Genomic DNA, 26,262 nt, shown 5'->3' with positions numbered 1-26,262 from the left:
TCTCCCATTACCAATCACTTGTTCCTAGGCTTACATTACACCAGAACCCAGCACTTCAGAGAAAGTACTCCATCAAAGGGTAAAGGTGACAGCTCTTCAAATAATAACCACTTCTGCCATTGTACTAATGACAACAGATAAAGAAGGCAAGAAGTAATTGGGGGAGGGGCTTGCACCACTGTGTTATTGGGAAGACTTATCATGAAAGAATATGCCAGAACTACAACCTTGGGCAGTGGTCACCACAACCTTACACCAAAAATAACTTCTGCAAGGATGTCTGTTTAACCTTAGATTATTGACCTCCCCCCTGCCCTGCCCCCCCCAGTTATAACTCTTTAAGGAAAGTGTTAGTTTCAAAATACTGTATGTAATCCTGAGGCTGCCCCTTTTAATTTTTTTGGCTTTACCAATGGCACATACATTCTCATTCCAATAGTCTGTGAGCCCTTTTCCCCTTTGCTCAATGCTAGCGCTCTCTCCCCTAACTCAGAGCCTCCCTTGCACCACTTAAGCTAATGTCCTGACAATGAGTAACACTCTCAGTCCAAAGGGAGTCTCCGGGATTTGTTATTTAGATGGACGTACCTTTAGCAGTTTGCCTCCAGAACTAACGTTTATCCATAAGTGATACACACTGACACAAATTTTGGTGTTTTTATGGAGGTATTTCCACGGACAAGAATTCAGTGGATATTCAAACAGCAGCGATGTCCTGTCCCTTCATAAAAATAGATCAAGCAATTCGACAACAACTTTGTGTTTGTTATCTTCTTTGTGTTTTTATTTGTATCTGTGTGTGGGTGCATGTACGTGCATGTACGTGATAGAGTGCACGTCGAGGTCAGAAGACAACCTCAGCTGTCCATCTTCGCCTTCTAATGTCATTCACTGCTGTGCATACCAGTCTAGCTAGTCCCATTTCCCTATCTCTGCTGTCCATCTCCCCACAGGGACAGTGTTACTACAGAAGCTTGTGGGGAAGCAAACTCTGGTTCCTGGGCTTGCACAGCTCCCCACTGAGCCATGTCTCCAGCTGCTGGAATGCAGTTCTTTGAGGCACACAGAATCCAGTCTTTGTTATGTGTTGATTATGTCCCCATATAAAAATGCCTGCACTAAAGATGACTAGTTCAGGATGGTGAGAGCGAGTGGCTGGCCTAGAAATCAACTACTGTACTATGCTGTACTCCAGGGACTTGTGGGCACAGGACTGAGAAACCATTCTTCCTTCTCACTGTAATATAATAAAGAACAGGCTACCAACATAACACTGAATTCTCCAAGAGTCTCCAGAAAATGAGCATTTTAAGGTAGGTCCCCCAAACCAGAGAATGAGAGACTTGCAAACATCAAGGAACTCAATTCCCTAAGAATACTTTTTATTGTGCAATTTTCCGGATCTGGATGAAAACATTCAAATGTTGACTTACAAATGTCGGAGTCAGTTACAAATAACTGGAGACAGTCCAGTCCAGTTTATTAGAAAACCTGAAGGCCTGAGATATCACTGAAACATCTTTCACATAAACTTCTCTCGGGAAGAGATTCATAAGCTAGCTGTGTTTGTGCCTGGAAAGCCAACCCCTCTCAAACAAAGACAACACATCTCTGAAATTGCTCAAGTCCACCCACAATTCGGGGTCCAGAGAGGACCCGAGAGACTAAGCTGTTAGCAAGTTAAAGCTGGGTCACCCGGTTATGAGAGAGGTTGCGCCAAGGATAAAGATTCCCCAAGGGCGAAACAGTAGACACGCAGTAACATCACTACGCTGCAGACAGCCAGAGAAATCGGGACTACTGTACCACTAGCCATGACTAGGCACGCACGCCCACCACTTCCACGCGAACTTTTATACCTCCCTTTCCACGCCATCCTCTGTATTTCGGAATTAAATCATTGAGCGCGAGTTCTCGTTAGACAACAGCTGTGGGGTGGGGGGAGAAGCGAGTGCAGGAGGATTAGAACATTACCTTTGCACGTAGTGGATCAGAAACATGGCCAGTAGGACCCGGTTGGGCAGGCTGCCTAGGCGCGCGGCTGCAGGGCGAGCGTACTCAAACAGCGGCCAAGCCATCGAGGGCAGCTCCTGCAGGAACCAGGCGGGTCGCGCCGGCACCTGGCGGCCGGGATAGTGCGACGAGTAGCGGCCGTAGGGAGAGCCCAACAAAGTGAGCGCCGCGAAGGCCACGAAGGCCATGAGCCCCTCTACGTAGGTGAGCGCGTCCAGCAGGCGTAACTCGTCCAAGTCCATAGTTGAGGTCGAGCAGCGTGCTCCATACCTGGGCGTCCAAGTGGGGCCACATATAAGCCCAGGAGGAGGGCGCAGAGCGGCCCACTCTAGCCAGCGCCCCAGCAGCGCGTACCTGCCCAGGGGAGGGGCGAGCCACCTGTTCGGGCGGGGACTGGACGACAAGCTGACACCACCAGACAACGCCCTCCCCGCGGGGGTTCCAAAGCAGAGGCCTATTGCGGAGAGCCCTGCCTACGCAGAGAGCCCAGCCCCTCCCTCGGGCCCCCTGCGATCCGGAAGAGCTACCCATTGGCCTAGGGCTCCTTTGGCTCGCATCCCCGAGTGGAGGGAGGGCGAGGTCCAAGTCCGCAAGGGCGTGCCCGGCAGCCGGAGCCCCAGCCGAGCCCCACAGTCCAGTTTACACAACTACGGCCCCGCCCCTTGCTCTAAGAGCCTCCCTCTGCGACCCGCTCTGCACCCTGAGGCCACGCCCCCGCAGAAACCACGCCTCTCCAGTCCCCCCCCCGCCTCCTCTCTGCGCACGCGCCGCTCTCAGGTCGTCCACGCAGGTGCCTGGGCTCCGCGCAAGACGGGTTGATGCATGCTCAGTTGCCGTGGGGGTTGCCGTGGGGGACACATGTTCCCTGAAGGACAATCACCCATTCCTCGTGTGCGTTTCCTGCAGGATAGAGCTGCATCCTACAAGGCATATTTCTAGACTGCCCCCGCTAGGACCCTGCGCGGGGTCCTTGGGGAGCAGCCGGAAGTGCAGCGTGCGAGCTGGCTGTGCTGGTTCGCTGTCTGCGCTCCGCGTGGTGCAGCCGCGTGGGCCATGGGCCGGCGGGAGAGGGGCCGGCGGCTGCAGCCGCAGCCTGAGGGCGCGGAGGACGGCACCGAGGGCGGCAGCAAGCGCGGACAGGCGGTAGGCACCGGGGACAGCGTGGGCTCGGGCGTGCAGGCTTGCTCGTGGGCCGGGTTAGCGGGGGTGGGGGCTCGCTCACCCCTGGCTTCCCCCGTCAGGATTGGGAAGGTGGGTACCCCGAGATCATCAAGGAGAACAAGCTCTTCGAGCACTACTATCAAGAACTCAAGATCGTGCCCGAGGGAGAGTGGGACCAGTTCATGAACTCACTCCGGGAGCCCCTCCCGGCCACGCTGAGGATCACCGGTTACAAAAGGTAAGTCTGTTGTGGTTTTCCTGGTGGGGGGTGGTGTGGACATCAGGCCCTGGAGGGGGAGATGGGGTGCAGGGGAGCAGCCTGGGCTGCATAGGCGTTGCAGGTGGAAGATCAGAACATGACTAGGAAACTGCTTCCTGCGGGTGAGCGAGTTGATGCGCCCAATGAGGAACATGCAAAACTTGTGGCGCCTAATTTTGCCTCTTCTCCCCGCCCACTACTGTACACAATCCCCCAGATTTGCTCCAAGTGAAAATGAAGCAGGGCAGAAATGCAGTATTTCATTACCGTATTTTTAAGGTGTGTTCAACCTGTGCGCCCAACGCAAAGCAGCAAACTACAGAGGTTTGGGATTTAGTTAAATCGGTTTTGGTGCTCTGCAAATTGAATTCTTATAAATTAACAGCGTCACAGTGTTAGAAGGCTGCACACCCCTGGATGATGAAGGAACATTTCGGAGTTGGTTTTAGTTTTAAAATGTTTTTAGCGTTAAAATTATTAAATTTTATCAACTCAGAGTTTTAGGCCACTATGGAAAATTACTTTTGTTTTGTTTTTCATAGCCATGCAAAAGAGATTCTCCATTGCTTGAAGAACAAGTATTTTAAGGAGTTGGAGGACCTGGAGGTAGATGGACAGAAAGTTGAAGTTCCACAGCCTCTAAGCTGGTTGGTACAAAATCCTCCCTCATCTTGGTTTTCTATTCTATTTATTTATATTATTATCCCTTGGATGCATTTCTCAGCTCTGTAATCGATGTTGACATAAAGAGCCTAGGTGAGCTTTTCCAGCATCTTAAGTTATTTTCCCTGGTGCTTTTACTAACATCAGACTGGTGTGCACACATTCATAAGTGACACCCTTGTCAGTCCTGTTTCCCACACAGAGTTCCGTCAGCTGGTTTTTTGGGTCTAGCCTCTTTGTTGATGTTCCTGAGTGACTTTTCTCACTTATGTGTATAACCCACTTGAGTTTCCCATTGAGAGTTCCCGGGTAGATGTTCTCCATTAAGAAAGGGAGAGAGACTCTGCTTGGCAAAGCCTCGACGAGGGCTGGTGTGGCTTATGTCCCAGTGTCTCCCCACACAGCCTTCAGGCAGGTTCAGTCTTCAGTGTGTCCAGCGGCCATGGTCCCATGATGGGACTTCCTTGTCCTGTGATCCCTGGAGGCTAAGGTGTAGGATGCCTCATGCAATACCGAAAGTGCTCCGTACAGTGAATGGACAAACTTACAGACTTTTAAAATTATGTGTGTCTCATAGTTCGGATTTGGGAATAGAATTTTCATACACACAAAAAGTTTTTTATGTCATTGCTGTGTAAGGGTGAATTTAGTAAAGTCTTTTCTGGTAGCTTTGTAGATTTGGGCAATTTTATGCCTTTTATTTTGAGACAGGGTCTCTTGTAGCTCCTGGCCGGTCTAGGTTTGCTCTGTAGACCAGACTAGCCTCGAACTCACAGAGAATGAACACCTTGACTCCCTTCTGTTGGAATTAAAGATCTGTGCCACCATGTCTGGCATTTTGACTATTTGTAAATTGATGTCATTTTTTATTTTTAGGTAGCCTTTTGTGGTCACAACCCAGGATTAGGGCTTTGTCAATCATGGAATATAGATGTCCTTTTCCACGGGCCATTTAGATTTTCTGTGTCCTTAGCATAGTTAGGCACAGCATATTCACCGATAGGAGTACTGGATATCAGATGCTAAAATCTATGTGCAACAATGATCCAAACCTAATGTCACTGCTGCAGAGTAAGAGTCCTGAAGCATTATACCCGGCTCCCGGGTTATGTGTTTGGACTAGATTTTAAAATCCGGGAAGTAATACATAGGAGAATGACTCGAGCATGCTGCTGTAGTGCAGTTCAAGTCTGTTGTAGTGAGTCAGAACAGAAGCTGTGTCTCGGCTGCTTTGGTCATTGACTGGCTAAGGTATGGAGTCTTCTCAGTGTCTGGCCTTCCTCCCCCTGGTAGCTGGCCAGCTGACTGGCCTCTTCCTAACTTCTCCTTGAGTCTTGGTTTGAGACTGGTGGTAGTGGTGTTTGTACATTGCTTGATGTAGGGGCTTCTGGCACCTTAGTTTCCCGTGGAGTTACTGCTTTACGTCTCACTTGGAGACATTTGTTCTGTAAACCTTGAATAGTGCTTGGGCAGGGAGGCTTTGCAGATGAGAAACCCTCTGTCTGCTGGCCTCAGCATGCTGTTGTAGTCACCATGTTCTCTACTTTACAGTCAGACTCTTTGAACAGCCCTTGAGCACCCAACTGCAGCAAATGGCAAAGTTGCTTTCCCGACTCATTTTCTGCAGTCGTGTACGGGCATGGGGCAAAGCCTTCCAAAGCCCTCAGAGTAAGGTCACGATAGGTGGGGAAGGTCAGAGTGTCTCTATCTCTGTCAGTGGCCGGCAGCTGGCTACTGCTAAGTGCTTAGTTTTCTGAACACAGCTAGGGTATGAAGAAAGACTGAATGCTTTGGTTCCTAATTAATAGCTTTTCCCATTATCAATGGGTTATTTAATCAGGTTTACATGTTAGTGTTGGATACTTGGAAATCTCAGCAGTAAGGCAGCAGCTTTCTGGGACTTGTGGTTCTGTTCAAAATGCAGCCAGCCACAGGGTATTCTCTCTGGCCAAATATAAAAAGATAGTGCTGCTTCTGTCTTTCATAAAACTTCAAATGGATTTTAAAACCCTTTAAGACACTGATTTTAAAACAACTACATGTCAGCAGATTTTTCTTTGGGCGGCCAGCTCATAAAAAAATGACACAGACTTATTATTAATTATGAAAGCTTGGCCTGTAGCTTAGGCTTGTCCCACTATCTCTTAGCCCATTTCTATTCATCTATGTGTTGCCATGGGAGTTGGGCTTTTGCCTCTCCTCTGCTTCCACTGGCGAATCCTGTCCTCTTTCCCCAGACCTCTCTCTTGTCTGTCCCTGGAAGACCTGCCTAACCTCTTTTCTTATCTAGCTATTGGCCAGGCCACTTAGCTTTTTTGTAAACCAATCAAAAGGTGCTTTGGCAAAGACATATTTTCATGGTGTGCAAAAAGATTATTTCGCAACAAATACACCTGTTCATGATTATTTGGTCTTAAAAGTACATGTTTTAAAATATTTGCCATTGTCTGGTGAGATAGCATAAGCCTTTGATCCCAGCACTTGGGACTCGGTGGCAATCAGAAGTTTAAGTCCAGCCTGGTCTATGTAGGGAGCTCTAATGCAGCCAAAGCTACATGAAATCCTATCTTAATTTATTTATATATATATATATTTTTTTTGCTGGCTACTCTAAAGATATATGGTCAGTTTGTTTTTTTGTTTGTTTTTTTTCTTGTTCATTTTCAGTTTTGCATTTAGCTATTTGGAAGTTTAAAACATTTTACTTAGGAGATCAGTAGCTGCCAGGCTCACTATAGGAGACCTTGAAGCTTATTGTAAACTTACACCTTAACTATTGGTACTAGAAACTGATCCATAGGACCTAGGAAGCAGCTGTTCACTCAAACGATGTGCAGGTTGCTCCCATACTTGAAATGAAAATTCAGTTATTTCTAGTAAGTCTGAGTGGTTCACACTAACAGGCTCTGGTATATGGCATTCACACTGGCGCTCTGGTGAGTGGTAAATGTTCGCATTGACACTCTGGAAAGTAGTAAATGTTCACTCTGACGCTCTGGTGAATGGTAAATGTTCACACTGACACTCTGGACAGTGGTTAATGTTCACACTGACACTCTGGAGAGTGGTAAATGTTCACACTGATGCTCTGGTGAGTGGTGAATGTTCACACTGATGCTCTGGGTTGTGGTATATGGATGTCATTCACACTGACACTCGAATGGTATATGGTGTTCACACTGATGCTCTGGTAAATGTTCACACTGACGCTCTGGTGAGTGGTATATGGTGTTCATAATGACGCTCTGGTGACCTGGCGATTTGTACAGTTTACTGTCATTGGACACAGGCAAGTTGGGGGTTGCCAGAAATTATATAATAGTTGGCATGTTGCTTCTCTGTGTTTCAGGTAACACAGTAGTCCAGATGATTTTTGAAATACAACTTTAGGAGCCAAAACCGCACATGTATCTATATTACTACCTGTAGTGACCTCAGTTTTTTGTTTAACTGCCTGATAAATCGAACATAGCTTAAAAGTACTGTGTAAGTGGAGGGTTCTGTGTGAGAAATCCACACTCAGTCCTGTTTTCATAATTTAGTAGACAGAACTTATTACGGCAATCTTAATCTTATTACGGGAATCTTGAATAGGGCTTTAAGATGTTGGAAACTTGTTTGTTCTTGTTACTCCCAACTTTAAATCTGTCACTTGTGTCTGTTTTCCGGTCAGCCTTATTTCATTGTCCCGGCTGCTACCATGGCTACAGATTGATACGTAGAACCTTTGTGACCCTGCATTGTTAACGGAGTTCATTGTCATGCTGCATGCATGACAGCAATGACACACACGTTGATCACCGTCTCGCCTGCTTAATTTTACGTCGAGTTAACTGGGTGTGGTGAGCACTGTGCTATGGGTCACATCAGAGCCCTCATTTCTGTCATTGCAGACCAGTAAATAGGTACAGGCCAAGTGTAGATACCTCTCCCAGTCACTGACCTCATAAAGATAGAATGTTCAGAGATTGACACAGACGTCGAGAGAGACTTTGTCCTTCAGTCTCTAGGTCACCCCGGCCTGGGAGTTAAAAGTGAGTGCATTAGTGGGCCTCTATCTTGTTGCCCTGTAAAACTGCTTTGTGTAGAAATAGAAAGTAATCTAAGAAAGTGGTGATGATGTTTGTCAAACATTTAAATGCCCGCTTGCACATGTATGCCTTATTGTATGAGAATGGTGGTTAACTCTGGGCTCACCTCACTTAGGTACCCTGAAGGGCTTGCCTGGCACACAAACTTGAGTCGAAAGATCTTGAGGAAGTCCCCGCTGCTGGCCAAACTCCATCAGTTCCTGGTCAGCGAGACAGAGTGTGTAAGTCGGTTCTGTGGGTGCACTGGGGGCCTGAAAGCACAAGGCGCAGTGTCAGCGACCTTCCACTGCATGGGGGACCGGGCACAGTCAAGCCCTGCTAGTCTCAGTTTCTCCATGTCGGCCAAACTGCTCTTGTCTCAGTCATGGACTCCTGAAGATAGTAAGTTCGCCTGTCACTGTTCAGTTTGTCTTACTGTCTCCTCTTTGTGGATTAATGTGGCGAGTGCAGGACTAGGCAATCACTCATGGTCCACCTGTTTGGTATATAACCCTTTTCTTAGATGTGCATTCTATTTGCCTGTCATGCACGTGGAGGACAAGATTTTAAGGCAGATTAGTGGACTATGGACGTTGTCCAGTTTCCTTTTTAATGGCATTGTTAATTTCACACTTATTTGGTTTTCCTATGTTTGACTTTTGCCCGTGAAAACAAATGCTTGTAGCTAAGTGCAGCTGTGGTTCTCGTAGCTGCAGTCCTTCCAGGCTGCCGTGAACAGCTTCAGTCATCAAGGTCTGTAGGCAGAGAACAGGCACTGTCTTTTCATGTAGCTGATAAGTGTACTCCCTGTAGCTTCCCTTTTCCTTCTTTTGAGGTCTTTAATTTCACATTTAACTCAGGAGTTTCACCTCTTCTTCTTGTCCACCTCTTTCTGGTCAAGTGACCCATTTTGTACCAGTTACAAAGTGGGCTGCTTGTTCAGCAAGCTTTAGAGATTGCTGTGGTTCCCATAGTTCTTCTTTCCTGACGCCATTACCTCTGTCCCACTTCACAGCTGTTTCCTATCTCCATGGCTTTCTGTCAGAAGAGTAGAGGATATAAATTTGTCTTGGCTTTCCCTCCCTGGTAGTAAGAGTTGAGAGCTTCCACAACTCTGTCTGTACTGGGCTGTGCACAGCTCCCCATCTGTTAAGTGTATGTTTTTTCCCGTTGGCCTGTTCCCACCCGCTGCGCCAGCTCCAGATGACACACAGAGACACTGCATTTGATATAAGGCTGTTGGCCAGTTACTAGTTTCTTAAAGGGCTAGTTCTGTCTTAAATATTAACCCATTTCTATTAATATAAGTACTTCCACGTGGTCTTATCTTGCCAGAGAGAGGGCCCAGACCTTGCCAGAGAGAGGGCCCAGACCTCTGTTCTCTCAAGTCTCTACATGTTGACTCCCTCTTACTACTTCCGGAATCCTCCTTGTCTCCTAGTCCCGCTTATCTTGCTTTCCTATTGGCCACAGTGCTTTATTCATTAACCAATATGAGAAACGTTTTTACAGACTGACATCTCCCATCACCCAACCAAGTTTGTGGCTCCATAAAAGATTAGCAAACCATTGGTAGCATCAGGTGTGTGCTTTGAGTAGAGCAGAGGCTTTGGGGTCTAGAGGTGGGCAACGGGTGGGTATTGTGGTAGGGGAGGTGGCTATGTGGAAGGAAGGCTTCCAGCTTTTATCAGGACCTAGGTAGTAAGAGCTGTGCAGCTCAGCAGAGTTGGCTTTGCAAACCGGAATCACATGGGTAAACCAGAAGCTTAGAGTCGGTGTGCCTGGGTGAGCTAATGAAAATGCCGCAGAGTCACTGCTGTCCAAACAAGAGAGCAGTGGTCGGTGCAGATGTCAACTCTGATGTTAGTTCTGACTGTCATATGCCTGGCTTGTCATGTGTTAGCGCTTGGCCGAAGCTGGTGGCTCGTGCACACAGCCCACACAGCTTGCAGGCTGTTGGTGGAGTTGTGATTGAGGCGGTGCTGGTCTATCTCTGCAAGTCTGTCTCTGAGTGTGTCTCTTGTGTCTGCCCGCTCCTGAGCCCTCATGAAAGCAACCCGAGAGTGGTACTAGTTGTTGAAAGGATGGATGGGATCAGTAGCTGACGTCATGTCTCCACAAGGAGTTGCTTAGATCTAGATAATGGACATGGAGGGTCCCTGATAAAAGCTGACCCAGAGGACAGGAGGATTATTGTCTGAAGACCAATTTTTTCCTACACTAAATTTTGGCTCCTGGCTGCCTGCTGCTTTGTAGATAGGAGACCACCCTTGAGGACATCACCAAACCCTATGCCTGAAAGGACCTAGACTGTGGTACCAACCTCCTGAATCATATTTCACATTCTAACTTTGATGCTAGTAGGTTATTGTTAGTTAGATAGCAAGTGACTATCCATTAATTCAGAAATCTCTCCTCACTGACAGTTTTGTAGAGATGTTCCTGTCTTGGGAAGATTATGGGACCTTTTCCTAATGCCCTCGAAAGGTGCCTGATTTGACGTGTTGCTTTTCTTATTGTCCCTGGTTTTCTCCCCAAGGGAAACATCAGCCGGCAGGAGGCTGTCAGCATGATTCCTCCACTGCTGCTCAACGTTGAGCCCCATCATAAGGTATAGTGTACCAGATAGAAGGCGGCAGGGAGGGCGGGTACGGTGGTGCTGAACCCTCTCTCGAACCCTCAGGCGTTAGCCTTTTCTGATAAAGGTGTGTTATAAGCTTTTGTAGTTTTTAGTTTTGTCTTCTTTCTTACAATAGACAGAGCTACACGTGAATTTAAAGGGTTTTTTAACTTAGCAAATTAACTATACAGATACAACCTTCTATGATCTTGTTGTCCTAATCACATTGACTCCATGGAGCTCATTAGTGGGGGACACCCTTGCATAATTTTGAAGTAAATTGGCTTTGTCCACACACCCGTCTGGGAGCAGATGAGGAAAAGGGGGGAAGTGAAAGAGCATGGGCTCCGGCTGTGGAGTGACATTCAGTGTCATGCTGGGATGATTCCTGTTCCCCGTTGTACAGCTCGCAGTGCCGTTCTGTTCTCATCCCTGTGGGGACCATGTCTCTCTCATCGTGTGACTTCTTGGTTTTATGGGTAGAGAACATTCTCTGTAATTTAGGTCTTGAAATGCAAGTCAGCATATTAGAATGACTCACAAGATGGCTTAAGATCAAATGTAGAGTATTACAGCTTTTAAAAAGTGGCACGTTCTTGTTTGGTTTTTATAGATCTTAGACATGTGTGCAGCCCCTGGATCCAAGACCACACAGTTAATTGAAATGTTGCACGCAGACATGAGTGTCCCATTTCCAGGTAATCACTGGGGGGTGGGGGTGGGGCAGAGAAACCATTCTGGTGGGTTGTGGGTGAGGAAAGTTCCTCCCCTTTCCTGCCTCCTGAGCTGCGAAGTTGCCTGTGACTATACCGAAGGTCGCATACCATGTTGACAAGTTCTGAAGTCATCATGAACAGACTGACCCTGTCTGTGTGCGCTAATAGGAAATGGGCAGGCGTTTTGTCAGGCCTGCACAGACCACTTTTAAATGTGGGTCATAACACCTGGGCATTGTTCAGGGTTTGCCATAGGAGAGGCGCAGTGGCTTGTTCGTGGCTGTTGCTGCCAGTCCCCCTCCATTCAGATCCCTTCACCTTTCAGCGGTGGGTCGTGGCAGCATTAGGTGCCACATATGAACTGGGCTGTGATGCGCAGTGGGGTGGGGAGGCAGCAGAGCGCTCAGAAGGTGGCAGCTCTTTCTGCAGTCTGCCAGTGTCGCCTGCTTCCTGGTTTTTAGAAGCTGCCCAGCCCCAGTTTTGTTTTGCTTGCATACTTACACTGGGGGTGTTTTTCCCCCCTTGTTTGTGTTTTCTTAAGCCCTCATTTTGTTGATAGATAACAATTTCCCCCCCAAAGCATCTGTATTACATATTTTTAATGATTTCCATGTTTTTGGTAAAGGGCTTGCTTAGCTGCCAAGAGCAGTTTACTTTTGTGTCCCTGATATCTTATGTTCCTCGACATAGGGAAGAATGGTCCTGGCTGTAAATGCTGTTCAGCTTATTTTGTCTCTTTTGCTGAAATGTGAGAGGAACCAGAAACGAGCAGGGACACCAGACACCATATCCCAGGGGTTGTTTGATGGGCTAAGGTGACAGGACCTTACCCCAAACCTGATCTTCATTCTCGAGCCGAGTTCTGGCATGTGGGCTGGGTGTTGTTTGCCTTTCTCTCCTCATCTCACTCATAAGTAATAATCTTAGAGAAGTCATTAGTTAACATAAGACAGCTCAACAGGGACAAAGTAGTAGCTGTTAAGAAATGAGACAGGAGGTTTTGATAGTTTTGGGCTCCTATGAATGAAGTCCACGCTCCAATGATTAGCTCTTTTCCCCTTTTCTAGAAAATCTTGATCTCGGGTCTTACATCTCACAACTTTCTTTCTCACCTGCCGACCAGAGGTTATGGTTATGTGTTTCAGGGAATGATTCTCCTGCCACATCTCACCTGACTACAATTTTATGTTCCTAGAGGGATTTGTAATCGCAAATGATGTGGACAACAAGCGCTGCTATCTGCTCGTTCATCAGGCCAAAAGGCTGAGCAGCCCCTGCATTATGGTGGTGAACCATGATGCATCCAGCATCCCTAGACTCACAGTAGATGTGGACGGAAGGAAAGAGGTTCTCTTCTATGACCGAATTTTATGTGATGTTCCCTGCAGGTATTTATATTATTAAGAGGCCAGAAAACCCAAAATCTATCAGGAAGTCCAGTCACATGTAGCTTAGACTAAAGGACAACACATGAACATGGGTGGTGTGCATGGTTACTGTGGCCATGAATATGGAGAAAGAGTGTCATGTTGATGGGATAAAACAGTGATAAATGGCTCTAGAAGAGAGGTGACATTTGTTTGACATTCAGCCATGCGCGCGCGCGCGTGCGCGCGCACACACACGCGCGCACACACACACACACACACACACACACACGGATGTATTTCAGGATATCACTGGATCCATTTGCATCCCAGGTATTCTCTTCTTAGAGTGTGCATATTAAAAATGTTGGGGTAGGCTGAGAGATGGTGGCTCATACCTTTGATCCCAGCACTCAGAGGTAGAGACAGGTGGGTCTCTTGAGTGTTCAAGGTCAGCCTGGTCTGCTCATTGAGTGTCAGGACAGGCTCCAAAGCTACACAGAGAAACCCTGTCTTGAAAAACCAAAAGAAAGAAAAAAAATTAGTCTTTTCTATTACAGTTTCTTACTTAGTTCAGTGAAAGAAACTTAGGAATGGAAACTGAAACTCTCATTTTACTTACATACCAATACTTCGAATTTAATGACTGAAATGTTAGACCCTATTCTGTTGTAGATGTAGTTCAGAAGTAGGTGAAAACCCACGTGGGTAACTGGATTTGTGGAGACCAGAGCACAGGGTCTGCAGGAGAGAGCCCATCTGAGGGCTTAGGGACCCTCTTCAGAAGGATGACATTTTCTTAAATGTTTGTGCTGGTAGTGGAACTTAGTTTGAAATTATAGCTGCTACACTTAAGTGTGGCTGAGTGAAAGTGCATGGAAACTGAAACTTTAGAACTGTATGTATGAACTTTAAGGCATGGACTACCTTAGAGCATGGTCAGTAAAACTTGTAACGTTCTGTGTGAAGCATCATAAATTCATGAAGCATAAATTCTCTCATTTCCTTGGTTACAATATTCTTTAACCACCTGGCGGGTGGTGGCACACACCTTTAATCCCAGCACACGGGAGGCAGAGGCAGGCCGATCTCTGAGTTCAAGGCCAGCCTAGTCTCCAGAGTAATTCCAGGACAGCCAGGGGTCTCCAAAAACCATGGGGGGGGGGTATGTAATCAGCATATCAATAAACATTTGGTCGTAGGTGGAAGAAGTTCCTGAAATTATGGTGTCAGGTCTTGCTAATCTTGTGAACCTGCTCATGAGTCCCAGAGAGATGATGCAGGGTCATTTGCTAGGGCAGCAGCGAACCATGGCAGATGAACTTTTGAACCATGTGAGCCTGTCCTGAAAAATGCACGTGCAGCTAATTTTCACCAAGTCAATGGAAGCAGTGAGAAAGTTGGTAATAGCGTTGAATCAGCTTGGTTGAATTTGCTGTGGCAAAATCTTTGCAAGTATAATTGTGGTTTTAAAATGTCATTTTTTTTTTTTTATTAATCCCTTTTCTAAAATAGCATTTATGTAGAGACCTGTCTGTGTTCTAAGTATACAGATTAGTGCTGCTGGTGCAGGCTGAACATCCCCTAATTTGAAAATATAAATTTGCTTCAAAAGCCAACGCATTGTGAGTCTTTGTCAGATCTGCAAGTGAACAACCACACCTGAACTCAAGTGACAAGTCACAGCCAAAACACTGCATACTCAGAATGGCCTGTAATTATCTTCAGGGTGTATGTGTAACATGTGCACAAAACAAATGGATTTGTATTTAGAATTGGTTCTCCTCCTCACTTCCAAAGACACCTAGATCTTGTTTTCTCGGGAACACTGTGCCTATGGAAGGCTTCTCCCATGGAAGGAGTCTCTTAGAGTTGATGAGGCTTTCTACTCTGTCCATCCGTCTTTGCTTTGGGAATTGGCTTTGTCTGCTATGAGGATAGAGGTGCTATAGTGAGATTTCACAGTCCCTGCTTTGCAGTTCAGCTAGGATATGACATGGCTGCGAAACATCTACCCAGGCAGGAATTCAGTTTGTTATATGTTTTCTTTCCAGTGGTGATGGCACCATGAGAAAAAACATTGATGTTTGGAAGAAATGGACCACCTTAAACAGCTTGCAGCTCCATGGGTAAGCAAATTGGTTAGACTCGGAACATGGGTATCATTTCCTGACTGACCATCTATGGGTGGCACCTGGAGCCACAGTTAATAGCTGCCTCATGAGAGTTTACCAAGCAATGGTTCTCAACCCTTTAGGGGCCAGTTACCAGATATCCTGAATATCAGATATTTACATTACAGTTCAGAGCAGTAACAAAATTACAGTCATGAAGTAGCAATGAAACAGTTTTATGGTCACTGCATTAAGGGCTTGCAGTATTGGGAAGGTTGAGAACCACTGCTTTAGAGCCTTTAAGCATAGTAGCTGTTATTTTTATTCCATCAAGATGCATATTTATTTAAATGGCCTTTCATGCCCGGCTCACATGACATTGGAAGCATGTGTTTCCTCCACTGTAACTAACTGATCTCCCATGGTAGCATCTGTTAGTGCTTATTGTATTGCCCTGTTTGTGTGTGGCATTCTCTCTTATTTCTTAATTTCATGTGGTTTTTTTTTTTTTTTTTTTTTTTTTTGCGTGTGTTCGTGCACACGTTTATGTGTGCCTAGTGCCTGTGGAGGTCGGAGGTGGACGTTAAATCCTGGGACTGGAGTTATGGATGGATGGTCATGAGCCACCATGTGGGTGTTGGAACCAAACCCAAGTCCTCAGCCAGGGCTGTTGCCTGCTGAGCCATCCATCTCTTTAGCTCACACACAGCGTTTTCGATGGCTCTTTCTAAATTGCTTGGTCTTTTTTTCTTTTAATATGAGCACATGTCCTTCAGTGTGTAGTGGGATGGTCTAGTAGACTAGTAAAAACTGACTGCCAATAATTTAACTTTGCTTATTAAATGCTACTGGTTTTGTAGATTGGAGGAAAGAGTTTGTATCTCTTATGTGAATAAATTTGGAGAGTTTTCCTAGAGAAATTCTCCAAATATGTTGTATTTTTCTTGTTAAGCTGTTGAGAAATGTAGCTGAGCAAAAAAACTATAAAAGTAGATTTCTTTTTAAAGAGTGAACACAAATGGCTTCCATAAAATTGTAGTTTGCAACCTGGACAAGTGCTTTGTTCGTTTCTTACCATAGTCCGTGTGTGACAGGTAACTAGGTGCTCTACGGCCCATGCTCTGTTTTAACCTGCAGTCCTCCCTTAGCCTACAGCTCCGGATTGCAACTCGAGGTGCAGAGCAGCTGGCAGAAGGGGGCAGGATGGTGTACTCCACATGCTCCTTGAACCCAGTCGAGGACGAAGCTGTAATAGCAGCCCTGCTGGAGAAGAGTGACGGTGAGCATGTGTGGTGCTGGCCCTTAGGGGACAGCACAGGGTGGGGGTCCTGATTATTTGCATGTGTGTTTAATTGGTTTCTGTGATACATTTGTCAAATTTTGTGAATTGCTTTCGACATTGGTGCATGTAAAGGTGTTTAGTAAGGTAGTGGTCCCATTAACTGCAGCACAGCATGTTAGGGATTGACAGTACTGTGCAGCTCTCACCACTGTCCATCTTACTTCTTCAGTCTACAAAACCAAGTAAGTCGCTGTGTCCCCCCTGCCACCAGCCCTGTTGCCCCCACTTGGGTTTTTTCCCTCTGGACTTTTGGTCCTAGGGTCCTCATGCAGGTGGGTCATAATGTAGCTGTCTTCTCATGACAGCCTTGTGTGCTGTCAGGGTTTCATTCCGCGTGTAAGCTGAGCAGTACCCAGTAGCCTGTTTGACTTCCCCCGTGCTCACTGAATCATCAGGGGCCTGTGAACATGGTGTGTTGAGAGTCTCCTAGACAGCCTGCTCTCGGTGCTTTGGGATGTGCATCTGGAAGGGGTTTGCTGAACTCTCTGGTAACTCTTCCTGTGTTGAGGACTTACAGGGCTGCTCTTTGTACTGACAGCATCATTGTACATCCTGTACGTGGGTTCCAGTTGCGTCATGTCCTTGCCAGACCTATGGTTGTTTTGTTAGTACCCATCCCACTGGTTGTAAGGTCTTAGCACACTGAATTACACTAAGCCATGTGACACGCAGCATTTTCAAACTATTCCAAAATAGCATTTTAGCATTTGACTGAAGTGTTAGCTTTCTTCCGAAAGCAAGCAGTAGGTTTTCTCTATGTTTAGGGGTCATATCCACCAGTATGCCACTCTCAGGAACATGGAGGAAGTTCAACATAACTTGGGGAGCGCACTTGCCATCCCTTGCCTGGGGTGTTACAGCCCTGATTGGTCTGGGTTGTGCAGCCATTCCTCGGCTGAGTCCTGTAGACTGAGATTTAATATATTGCTCTTTGTAGTCATATACATTGGCACCCCTGGATGGAGAACTTGTGTTTGCTTTGAAGGAGGGAGGTTCTTAGCAGGCTGCTCTGTAAAAGCCCCTGTAGGTGTAGGATCCCCTTGGGGATCCTTTAGTTTGTTTATCAGTTATTTGGGGTCTTCGCTGCTTCTCTGGGGAGTTTGTTGTTTTCCACACATCTGTATTGATAGCTGGTTAAATGATGACTGATGCCCCCACCGTACAGCGTCCTACAACGTCACTGTGGAAGACAGCAGAATCAGAGTGTGTTCTCACTGCTTTGCTGTAAGACAACTTTAAAAAACTCCCCAGGGTGTAAAACTTTATAGTTGAACTTCATTCTGGGGTGTTTTAGACAGAAGGGCATGAAGACGCAGATCACCTGACCAGGGTGTATATTGAATTTTTATTTGCATTTTAAGAATACAGGTAAATGACTTTTAGTAAAGTTACTCAGCTGAGTATGACCACAGTCCAGTTTGAGGTCATTTGTTGCACCCTAAGAGGGTTCTTTGTGGCCATTAGCATTCACTCCCAGGCCTACTCCAGGCCGCTCTCTGTCAATGGACTTGCCTTCCCTGGACATTCCTACCATGCTGGAACCACACTGCATGGACTTTGCTGTGTCTCTTTGAGTGGGCGTAGTGTGACAGCCTGTGGGGTTCTCTTCGTTTATTCCCTAGGTGCTCTTGAGCTAGCTGACGTATCTGCCGAGTTGCCAGGATTGAAGTGGATGCCTGGAGTCTCCCAGTGGAAGGTAATCCTGCGGTGAGGGCTTCAGTTCAAAGGAGCAGGGCGCCTGAAGGGGTTAAGAGTCACAAGTGTTGGAAGACATTAAGTGTGGGTATTGTGAGTCAGTACCCAACACAGACTCTATTTAAAGACAAATGCTAGATTTCATGTGTTTTTGTTCCCCATATAAAACCTATGTTTGCTCTCATGCCCATAGATTAACACCTTGATGAGTATGGGATGGGCGTGGGGGTTTCAATTCAACCTTGCTTTTATAAACAAAACAGTTCCCCTTTGACCTTCCTGCCCAAACAGGAAGAGATTTGTTTTATTTTGTTTTAAGTAAATAAATAACCTGGGCAGTGAGTTTGGTGGTGTTTATCCTGGATTTGGGGTGAAGGTATTTTGGTATTTCTAGAAGATGCTATAAGTTATTTGCCAAGCATGTTTTAGCATTATGTTTGCAAATAGTCTTTCTCTGGAGAGACAGATATAGTACCCTTTGTGCTGTGTGGGGAGCTCATCTCATGCCTTTCCCTGTGCATTGATAAGCTGCTCATTGGAGTAGTGCTGCTGGTCTCTCTGCAGGTCATGACTAGAGATGGGCAGTGGTTTGCAGGCTGGGATGAGGTTCCCCAGGGCAGGCACACACAAATTCGACCTACTATGTTCCCACCAAAGGACCTGGAAAAACTACGGGCTATGCATCTAGAGCGATGGTAAGTGTGGGCGCTGCAGGCTTTGTGGTAGGGAGATGGAGGTGGTGAACTTGGTGCCCATTGGTTGCTACAACCAGTGTTTACAAATACTGGAACTGGTTAGAATCTCAGAGTTGATGCTTTGGAAACTGCATGAGCTTTTTCACCCCTCATTCATTAGTGTGTAGTGATTGTACAAAGTGATGGCTTGGCTTCATTGTGATAGTTCCAGAAATGCTCGCACTGTCTCTCTTATTCATTCCTCCTTTTTGTGTGTTTGCCCTCATCTGCCCCTGTTCCCTCCATCGACTTTTCAAAGACCATATGAGTGGGAGCTCTTCTGTGAGAGGAGCTGAGTATCTGCGGTAGGGGGAAATGAGATCACTTACATGACGTCTTACACATGTACTGTTCTAGCCTTCGGATACTACCACATCATCAGAACACTGGAGGCTTCTTTGTGGCAGTGTTGGTCAAAAAGCATCAATGCCATGGAATAAGCGTCAGCCAAAGGTAAGGGTTTAAATCCAAAACCATCTATCTAATGGAACACTTGACCTTACTGCTCTTGAAACAAGACAAGACCTGTAAGAGTTGGTTCAGTTGAAATGCAGGTGGAGGCTTTGAGGAGTGGGATGTGTAGAGAGGCTAAGCGTAAAGGAAGGGGGGTTCATCTGCATTTCATGTAACAGCAGTTGGGATGATATGAGATTGATAATGCGTAGGAATAGGGGCTCTGAGTCTGGAGTAATCTGACATCCAGTGTCCTACACCATAGGGTAGGGGTTCGTTCTGTCCTCTCTATGTGCTGGTCATCAGTGAGCAGTCACGGGAAGTGCTGTCTCATGGCCTTCCCAGGCCCCATATGTGGTCCCTCTCTTAATGTTGTTCCCCTCCTCTCTGTTAGTCCAGCCATTGGTTGTGACTCATAAATGAGACTTTGGCCTGGAATTGTTGCGCAAACATCTGTTTCAAGATCAATCTTGGATTAGGACTAAAACTGCTCAGCTTTGGAAAAAAACAGAAAGGAACTGTTTTCTCAAAGGATTGCAGCCTTCTCTGGCTACAGTTACAGATGGCCCAGTTTTCAGCCAGAGAAGGCAGAGACCCTGTGCTTTTAGGTGTCACCATGAATTTTGTAGGCTAGGAAGGTCCTCACTTTGAGGGTGGGGACCTAACTCTGGGGCCATCCTAACTCCTTGGGAGTAAAGCTTAGAACTGTTCTCTTTCCTGATAGAGGTAGGATGCCAGCCATTGGCAGTCTTTGTTTTCCAGTACTGTGCTTTAAAAAAAAAGAAGTAAAATTAACTAGGGCATTTTACTTATGCCCATATATTTCAAATGCTGTTTCCACAGAGTCATTTAGGTTTAGTAGCAGGGTGCCTTGTGTCTTACAGTGTGTTTTAACAGTGGCATGCATTTAATTAGTTCTTTGGAGCTGGGGTTGAAACTAGAGTCTGTCCTGTGTCCAGTTCCAGCAGTGTGTGCTGTGAGAATATTGCGTCTTTGTTTGTACTTGTGGCGTTTTTTTTTTTTTCTTCCCCATGCTCTGGACCCATAGCTAGCTGGTGGTTCTGCGCTGTTGGGAACAGTCCAGTGCTGTTGTGAGTGTGCTGTAGATGGGCCTGCACTGAAGTGCCTCAGGCTTCCCACTCCTGCAGTGTGATGGGGCCTTTCCCCTTGGATGAGCTGTCATTTGCAGGGTTCCATGTTAGCATGTCTGCCCCCACCCCCGTTTCTGTGTATGTGCATGCGTGTCTGTGCATATGCGTGTGTGTGTGTGGGAGAGAGAGCTGGGGTACTGCTGGGGGTACGATTCTCGTCAGGTTGTGTCTTACTAGTCAGTCCTGGGGAACAGAGAACACTCAGAATTACAGCCACAGACATAGACACTGCTGTGTCTTTTCAGAAACACTTACAGTGGGCTGTTGGAGCAGTCTCTTGACACTGTTGCTGTGACTTCGGAACTTGCCTGCACAGTACAGTAGCATCCTAAATTGTAATCTGACGGTGGAATTGGAAGATACACTTTTTTTTTTCTAAAGATTTTATTTATTATGTATACAGTGTCTTGCCTGCATGTTTGCCTGCAGGCCAGAAGAGAGTACCATATCTCATTATAGATGGCTGTGAGCCACCATGTGGCTGCTGGGAATTGAACTCAGGACCTCTAGAAGAGTAGCCAATGCTCTTAATCCCTGAACCATCTCTCCAGCCCCTTGGAAGCTCCAGTCTTACAGATCTTCTGACATGCACAAAGGCTTTGTAGATTGTTTGGTGTTGCTAGTGGTTGAGTCCTGGGCTGTGTGCCTGTTGGGCAGGTGAGCTAGAATACTAAGAAACTTGTAAGTTTCAACATGTAACTAAAACCTTTTGCTTCTACTCCAAGCCAGTTGTATATTGTGGTTGCTCCCCTTTTTCATTTCCCCCAGTTCCTGAAGCCTTGGAAGAATGTTCTTCCTAATTACTCACCCCTTGGAGCAGTTCCCACACACCCCCCTTTTGGTTAAATTTCATGTGCCCCTGGTTAGCAATCTCACTTTCTTTTGAACTTGTGCCTTACCCAGAGCAGGCACAAGGTTAATGAGTAAGAGCAGGCTGACTCAGTAGACCTTTGCCAAGGGCAGCCTTGGTGTTCTTCATGGATCTCTTCTCAGTCACCTCCACGTGAACAGAGCCTGCAAACCTCAATTGAAAGAGCAAACTCAAAAATGTCTAATGCCATAGAAAAGCACATCTGGTTGACATAAACATGGTAGCTTTAATTTCTTACAGTGGTGAAGTGTGTTGTTGCTTTATTGTGAAAATGAACTTGTTCCCCTCGACAGGTGCAGAGTAAATCTTCAGAGCCCAGGGAGACCAGAGCATCCAGCAGTGTGGGAACCACAGAGAGGAATCCTGGTGACCCCTCAGAACTGGACGGGCAGCTGACCACCGGAGCTGGTGGCTCAGAAGTGACACATAGCACCGAGAACACAGAGTGTAATGAGAAGAAAGATGGCGTGTGTGGGTGAGGAAAGCCACATCTGGGCATGTAAACTAAATGGAATCCCAGAGCCTCGGCCGTGGAAATTTCCAGGGACCGAGGACATAGCACAGATTGTGAGTTAGGCTCTGCAGGTTAGAGAGCACCCACAGCTGCTTCCAGCACTCGGTGTTGACTGGGATTCAGCTCTACAGTTCAGGACCGGGTGCTGGGTGGGGCAGGCAGAGTGCTGTGGGGTGGATGCTCCTGCCATACTTGCTGATGGCCTTACCACCTCCATATTCCCTCCCCAGCCCTCCTCCATCAAAGAAAATGAAGTTGTTTGGATTTAAAGAAGATCCATTTGTGTTCATTCCTGAAGATGACCCTTTGTTCCCGCCTATTGAGTAAGGGTTCTGCCGCTTGAATCCCACCTTAAATGCATCACCAGTCGCATACAGCTGGTGTCTTGAAGTTAGACCCTTCCTCCTGATCGCAGCTTAGAGCTGGATAGCACTGAAGAGGCGTGCCAGCCTTACCACCCGCATTTGAGGGCGGCAGAAGAGCAGTCAACTGGGACCCAGTTTGGTTCCTCTCTCTCGGTTGCGTGTAGAGGCAGTGGCCACTGCTCCCAGTCTGCTCTTGTTGGGTAATGGAGAAGAGTGTCAGTCTGGGTATTGGTGGAATTACCTTGCACAGGGACAGAAAAGCATGGACTGTAAAAGTGTTAATGTTTGGCCTAGTGTGGGAGTCTGGGCTCCTTGTCATCGGAGTAATAATTGGTAGAGAGCTGCTCCTGGAACAGCCCTTGGCCTGGCTGTCCTGCAGGTACACCCTGCTTGTGCTTTGAGACAAGCTGGACTATGTCTGGAAGTGAGGTTCGGAGGTGTCTGTCCTGGGCTGACTGTGTAAACCGTGTCGCTTCGTTGACAGGAAGTTTTACGCCTTGGATCCTTCCTTCCCGAGGATGAATTTGTTGACTCGAACTACAGAAGGGAAGAAGCGGCAGCTTTACATGGTCTCCAAGGAGCTGAGGAATGTTCTGCTGAACAACAGCGAGAAGATGAAGGTGAGGGCGCGTCGAGGCACGAGCAGAGCTGTGCATACCCACGCCGGTTTTCTCGGGGGGGGGGGGGGGGCAGGTCGCAGTGCCCCCATTTTGTTTTCTCCCAAGACAGTTTTCCTTGGGTTTGAGCCCAGTGGCTGTGCTTCCTAGCAGTGCTGTGGTGAACTGCCTTGTTCGGCTCCTCTTGGGTATGCTGGGCTGTTGCGGCAGTGACCCTGAGTGCCTCTGTTTTGATGCATAGAGACATGTGTGACTTACTCTTGTGTTTAATTGTTGTCATGAGCAGTTGGAACTGAGTTGATTCTTGGAAACCAGTTCCAGAAGGGGCCATCGCTTTCCATCGCTTTCCAAAGCTGCTCGTAGGCAGCCGGTTACCCAGCAGTGGAAGAGGCTGCAGCAAACAATTGTCCGTCCTTAATTCCTGTTTCATCTCACTTTTAACTTCCAGGTCATTAACACCGGGATAAAAGTCTGGTGTCGCAATAACAGTGGCGAAGAGTTTGACTGTGCGTTCCGTTTGGCACAGGAGGTAATTTGGAAATGGAAAGTCCTAGCCATGGTGGTGTGGAGACAGCCAAAAGAGGGACTTACGGCACGTCATTAGATTTCAGTACTTCAAGACTTGCTGAAGCTGACCAGGCCTCCTAAGAAAGAGGTCCTTGGGTGCCTCTAGGGCCCTGACCCAGGGGAGAGACTTCAGTCAAGTCATGAATCTCATAGCAAAGCCCTCATGGGATCACAACTCTCTCTGTCTCTCTCCTCTCCCTCCTTCCCTTCTCTTACAGGGGATATATACATTGTATCCGTTTATTAATTCAAGAATCATCACTGTGTCCATGGAAGATGTGAAGACCCTGTTGACGCAGGAGAACCCGTTCTTCAGAAAACTCAGCAGTGAGGCCTACAGTCAAGTCAAAGACCTGGGTGAGTGCAGGGACCCAGAGGCTGCCTTGTGTGTGTGGCCTTCAGAGGCCCCCATTTGGTCCCCATAAATTACATACACTGGGCACTTAGGACCTGAGTCAGGAAGGTCAGATGTTCAGGGTCATCCTTGGCTGCACAGCAAGCAATATGAGTAACAGCTGTGGACAGGACGTTAACCTGCAGATGACTTAATGTTACAGAGGCTGTAAATGGGCCTTATGCAAATTCTTGTCGTTTCATATGAAAGACTCGATTCCTCTTTGGGAGTTTTTCCCTTGTCTCTGTATTACCCTACTACTACTAGGCAGCACCCCCTGAGTTTATAAAGTGCTGGGGTCCTGGTTGTGTGGCCCACCTCTTGACTCTTACCGATCTTGTAGGCTTCTGGGGTTCAGGTTCCTCTGTTACTTCTGAGACCTACAGGCAGCCTTGGTTTCTAACTATCCTCTTACAGCTCCTAAACTAATGCATTAAGTCACTAGGTCATGGTGGTGATGTCTTTGCCAAGCCTCTTTTTTCCTTTGTTTGCATTCTTCTCACAAGTGTCTGCTAGAGTGTACAGACAGCTCTCTCTGCAGCTGCGTGCTTCTGAGCTTATACAGCCTTGTCTCACCCTGGTGTGAGCCACAGGAATGCGGAGTTTAGACATTCTTATCTTCCACTCCAACTCCTTTCAAAGCAGAGGTTATTTAAAAAGAAACGGGAACTTTATATTTCTTTTTTAAATCTTAGATGAAGGTTTCTTTTATGTCTCTCGTTGATGGTTTGGCATGTATGTGCCATAGTGAGCATGTAGAGGTCAGAAGACACCCTGTAGTAATTGATTCCTTCCTCACACTCTGGGTTCTAGGATCAAAGCCCAGACCCCAGCCTTCAGGTTAGGACATGGCAATTCTCAGGTCACTGTAGGCTGGACCTAGGAGCATTCAGAGTTGACCAGTAGTTAAGCCTCCGCCCTCCTGCCTCACTGAGAGTTGTCCTCTGAAGAACAGCATATACATCTTAGCTGTACCCACTAAGTGGAAGCCTTGGTACATGCAACTGTTTCTCTTTTCCTCCAGCAAAGGGAAGTGTTGTGCTGAAGTATGAACCGGATTCTGCGTAAGTGTATATGCCTCACTGTTGGATGAGTAACTAGATGCTGTAGGTCACGTGTAACCCAAAACTTGGAGGGAAGGGCAGGAGGGTCCCAGCTACAGCATCTTCAGGCTTTGCCCTTTGGGGAGTTCCAGAGTGGGAGGAACAACAAACTGATTGCATCCGTGGCAGGAGTTGGAGGAGTTGGGTACAGCTGTTCTTTTTGTTTGTTTTGAGAAGTTGCACGTCTGTCCTTAGGCGTAGCCAATGGGATGCTGAATGCTTACATGGGACCTTCTTTGTTGGCAGGAATCCAGATGCCCTCCAGTGCCCCATTGTGCTGTGTGGGTGGCGGGGAAAGGCTTCTATTCGAACTTTTGTGCCCAAGAATGAGCGACTTCATTATCTCAGGATGATGGGCTTGGAGGTGTTGGGAGAAAAGAAAAAGATGGGGTCATTCTTACCAATGAGAGTGTAACCAGCCCAGAGCAGCCTGAAAACGATGAGGGTGCCGAGCAGACAACACAAGATGCCTGCATCCCAGACACCGTTACTGGTGACCCAGCAGCAGCTGAGCCGTCCCGGTGAAGATGTCTCCACACACTGAACTGCCAGCGTCCCTTGCTGCTGGAGATGAAATCCAAAATGTCCTTAGCTGCGAAGTGTATTGTTGGGGCCTGTACACGGGTTGGTGGCAACAGTCTCGGGAGAGTTGTTTTATAGCATTTAGGAGTCGCTCTGGCAGATTGGATCCATGTTTCTGCTACTAAAGGCTGATGCGAAACAGCCTTTGCAGAAATTGGGTCCCTTGTTGGGCCAGTATTGGCCTAGTCTTTTAAATTTTATTTATAGTAAAAACAACAACTCTTTAGGAGATGACTCTATGCTTTAATAACATTTGGACTGCACATTGGTGCGCCATGCGGTGATGCTGTCTGTCGCCTGAGACCTCAGGTGACTTCTGTGCCTTTGTGGTAAAGGGGTGAAGTAAGCGATCCTGGAGTGAAGACTGGTGAATCATGATGGTAGTTGTGGGGGACAGTTCTGTGCTTACCTAGCTGGTGCTTTAAGTGGGGTTGCGCTTACTTGGGTCATGAAATAAAGAGCTATTATGATGACGTGTCTGTATGTGACTTTTTAATTTGTTCTTAGTTGGCTAACGGGAGAGAAAGCCAAGCCTTGTTGTCTCTGGTGTAAGCATTGAAGCAGGGCTACCATGGAGTTGTTGGCCAGTGTGTCCTGAGAGGCTTCCTGCTTCCGTGAGGTACTACAGACTGGACTGATGTGCTGGATCCTTGACTTGGCGTTAGCACAGAACCAACCTCTGCTGGCTGAGCCATCAACTTTTCCGTGCCTAAGAATGGAGAGGCAGAGCAGGATGGAGCTGTGCAGCCCCCTGCCTGGCTTCCAGGTGTGATAGCTGCTCACACTTACCCTTCCCAGCAGTGCTGTGACCATGTCCAGAGGGAGGGCTTTGTGCAGCTCTCCCTGTCAGCCCTTGGTATTGAACAGCCTCATGCTCAGAATTGACAGCTG

The 26,262-nt window shown here is 47.0% G+C and overlaps 1 protein-coding gene and 1 long non-coding RNA gene across 2 annotated transcripts; one reads left to right on the top strand and one right to left on the bottom strand.

Moving 5' to 3' along the window:
• Positions 1 to 3,034: 3,034 nt before the first annotated feature.
• Positions 3,035 to 25,522, top strand: LOC127225602 (RNA cytosine C(5)-methyltransferase NSUN2-like). The gene is given in 21 exon segments (XM_051189095.1): positions 3,035 to 3,156; positions 3,255 to 3,412; positions 3,976 to 4,080; positions 8,303 to 8,408; positions 10,706 to 10,777; positions 11,400 to 11,484; positions 12,698 to 12,890; positions 14,924 to 14,998; positions 16,132 to 16,262; positions 17,948 to 18,021; positions 18,585 to 18,715; positions 19,112 to 19,173; positions 19,176 to 19,207; positions 21,523 to 21,704; positions 21,974 to 22,066; positions 22,593 to 22,728; positions 23,174 to 23,254; positions 23,511 to 23,649; positions 24,711 to 24,750; positions 25,036 to 25,172; positions 25,175 to 25,522. Coding segments are annotated over 21 exon segments (2,262 nt in total). The 5' UTR covers positions 3,035 to 3,066; the 3' UTR covers positions 25,315 to 25,522.
• On the bottom strand, positions 24,335 to 25,150 carry LOC127225613 (uncharacterized). The gene is made up of 2 exons (XR_007834832.1): positions 25,014 to 25,150; positions 24,335 to 24,565 (listed from the first exon to the last, which is right to left on the bottom strand). It is a non-coding gene; the product is annotated as an uncharacterized LOC127225613 (long non-coding RNA).
• Positions 25,523 to 26,262: the final 740 nt, after the last annotated feature.

This window comes from Phodopus roborovskii, unplaced genomic scaffold (assembly GCF_943737965.1).
Source record: "Phodopus roborovskii unplaced genomic scaffold, PHOROB, whole genome shotgun sequence".
Classification (NCBI taxonomy): domain Eukaryota; kingdom Metazoa; phylum Chordata; class Mammalia; order Rodentia; family Cricetidae; genus Phodopus; species Phodopus roborovskii.
This window is presented reverse-complemented; position numbering and strand designations above follow the sequence as displayed.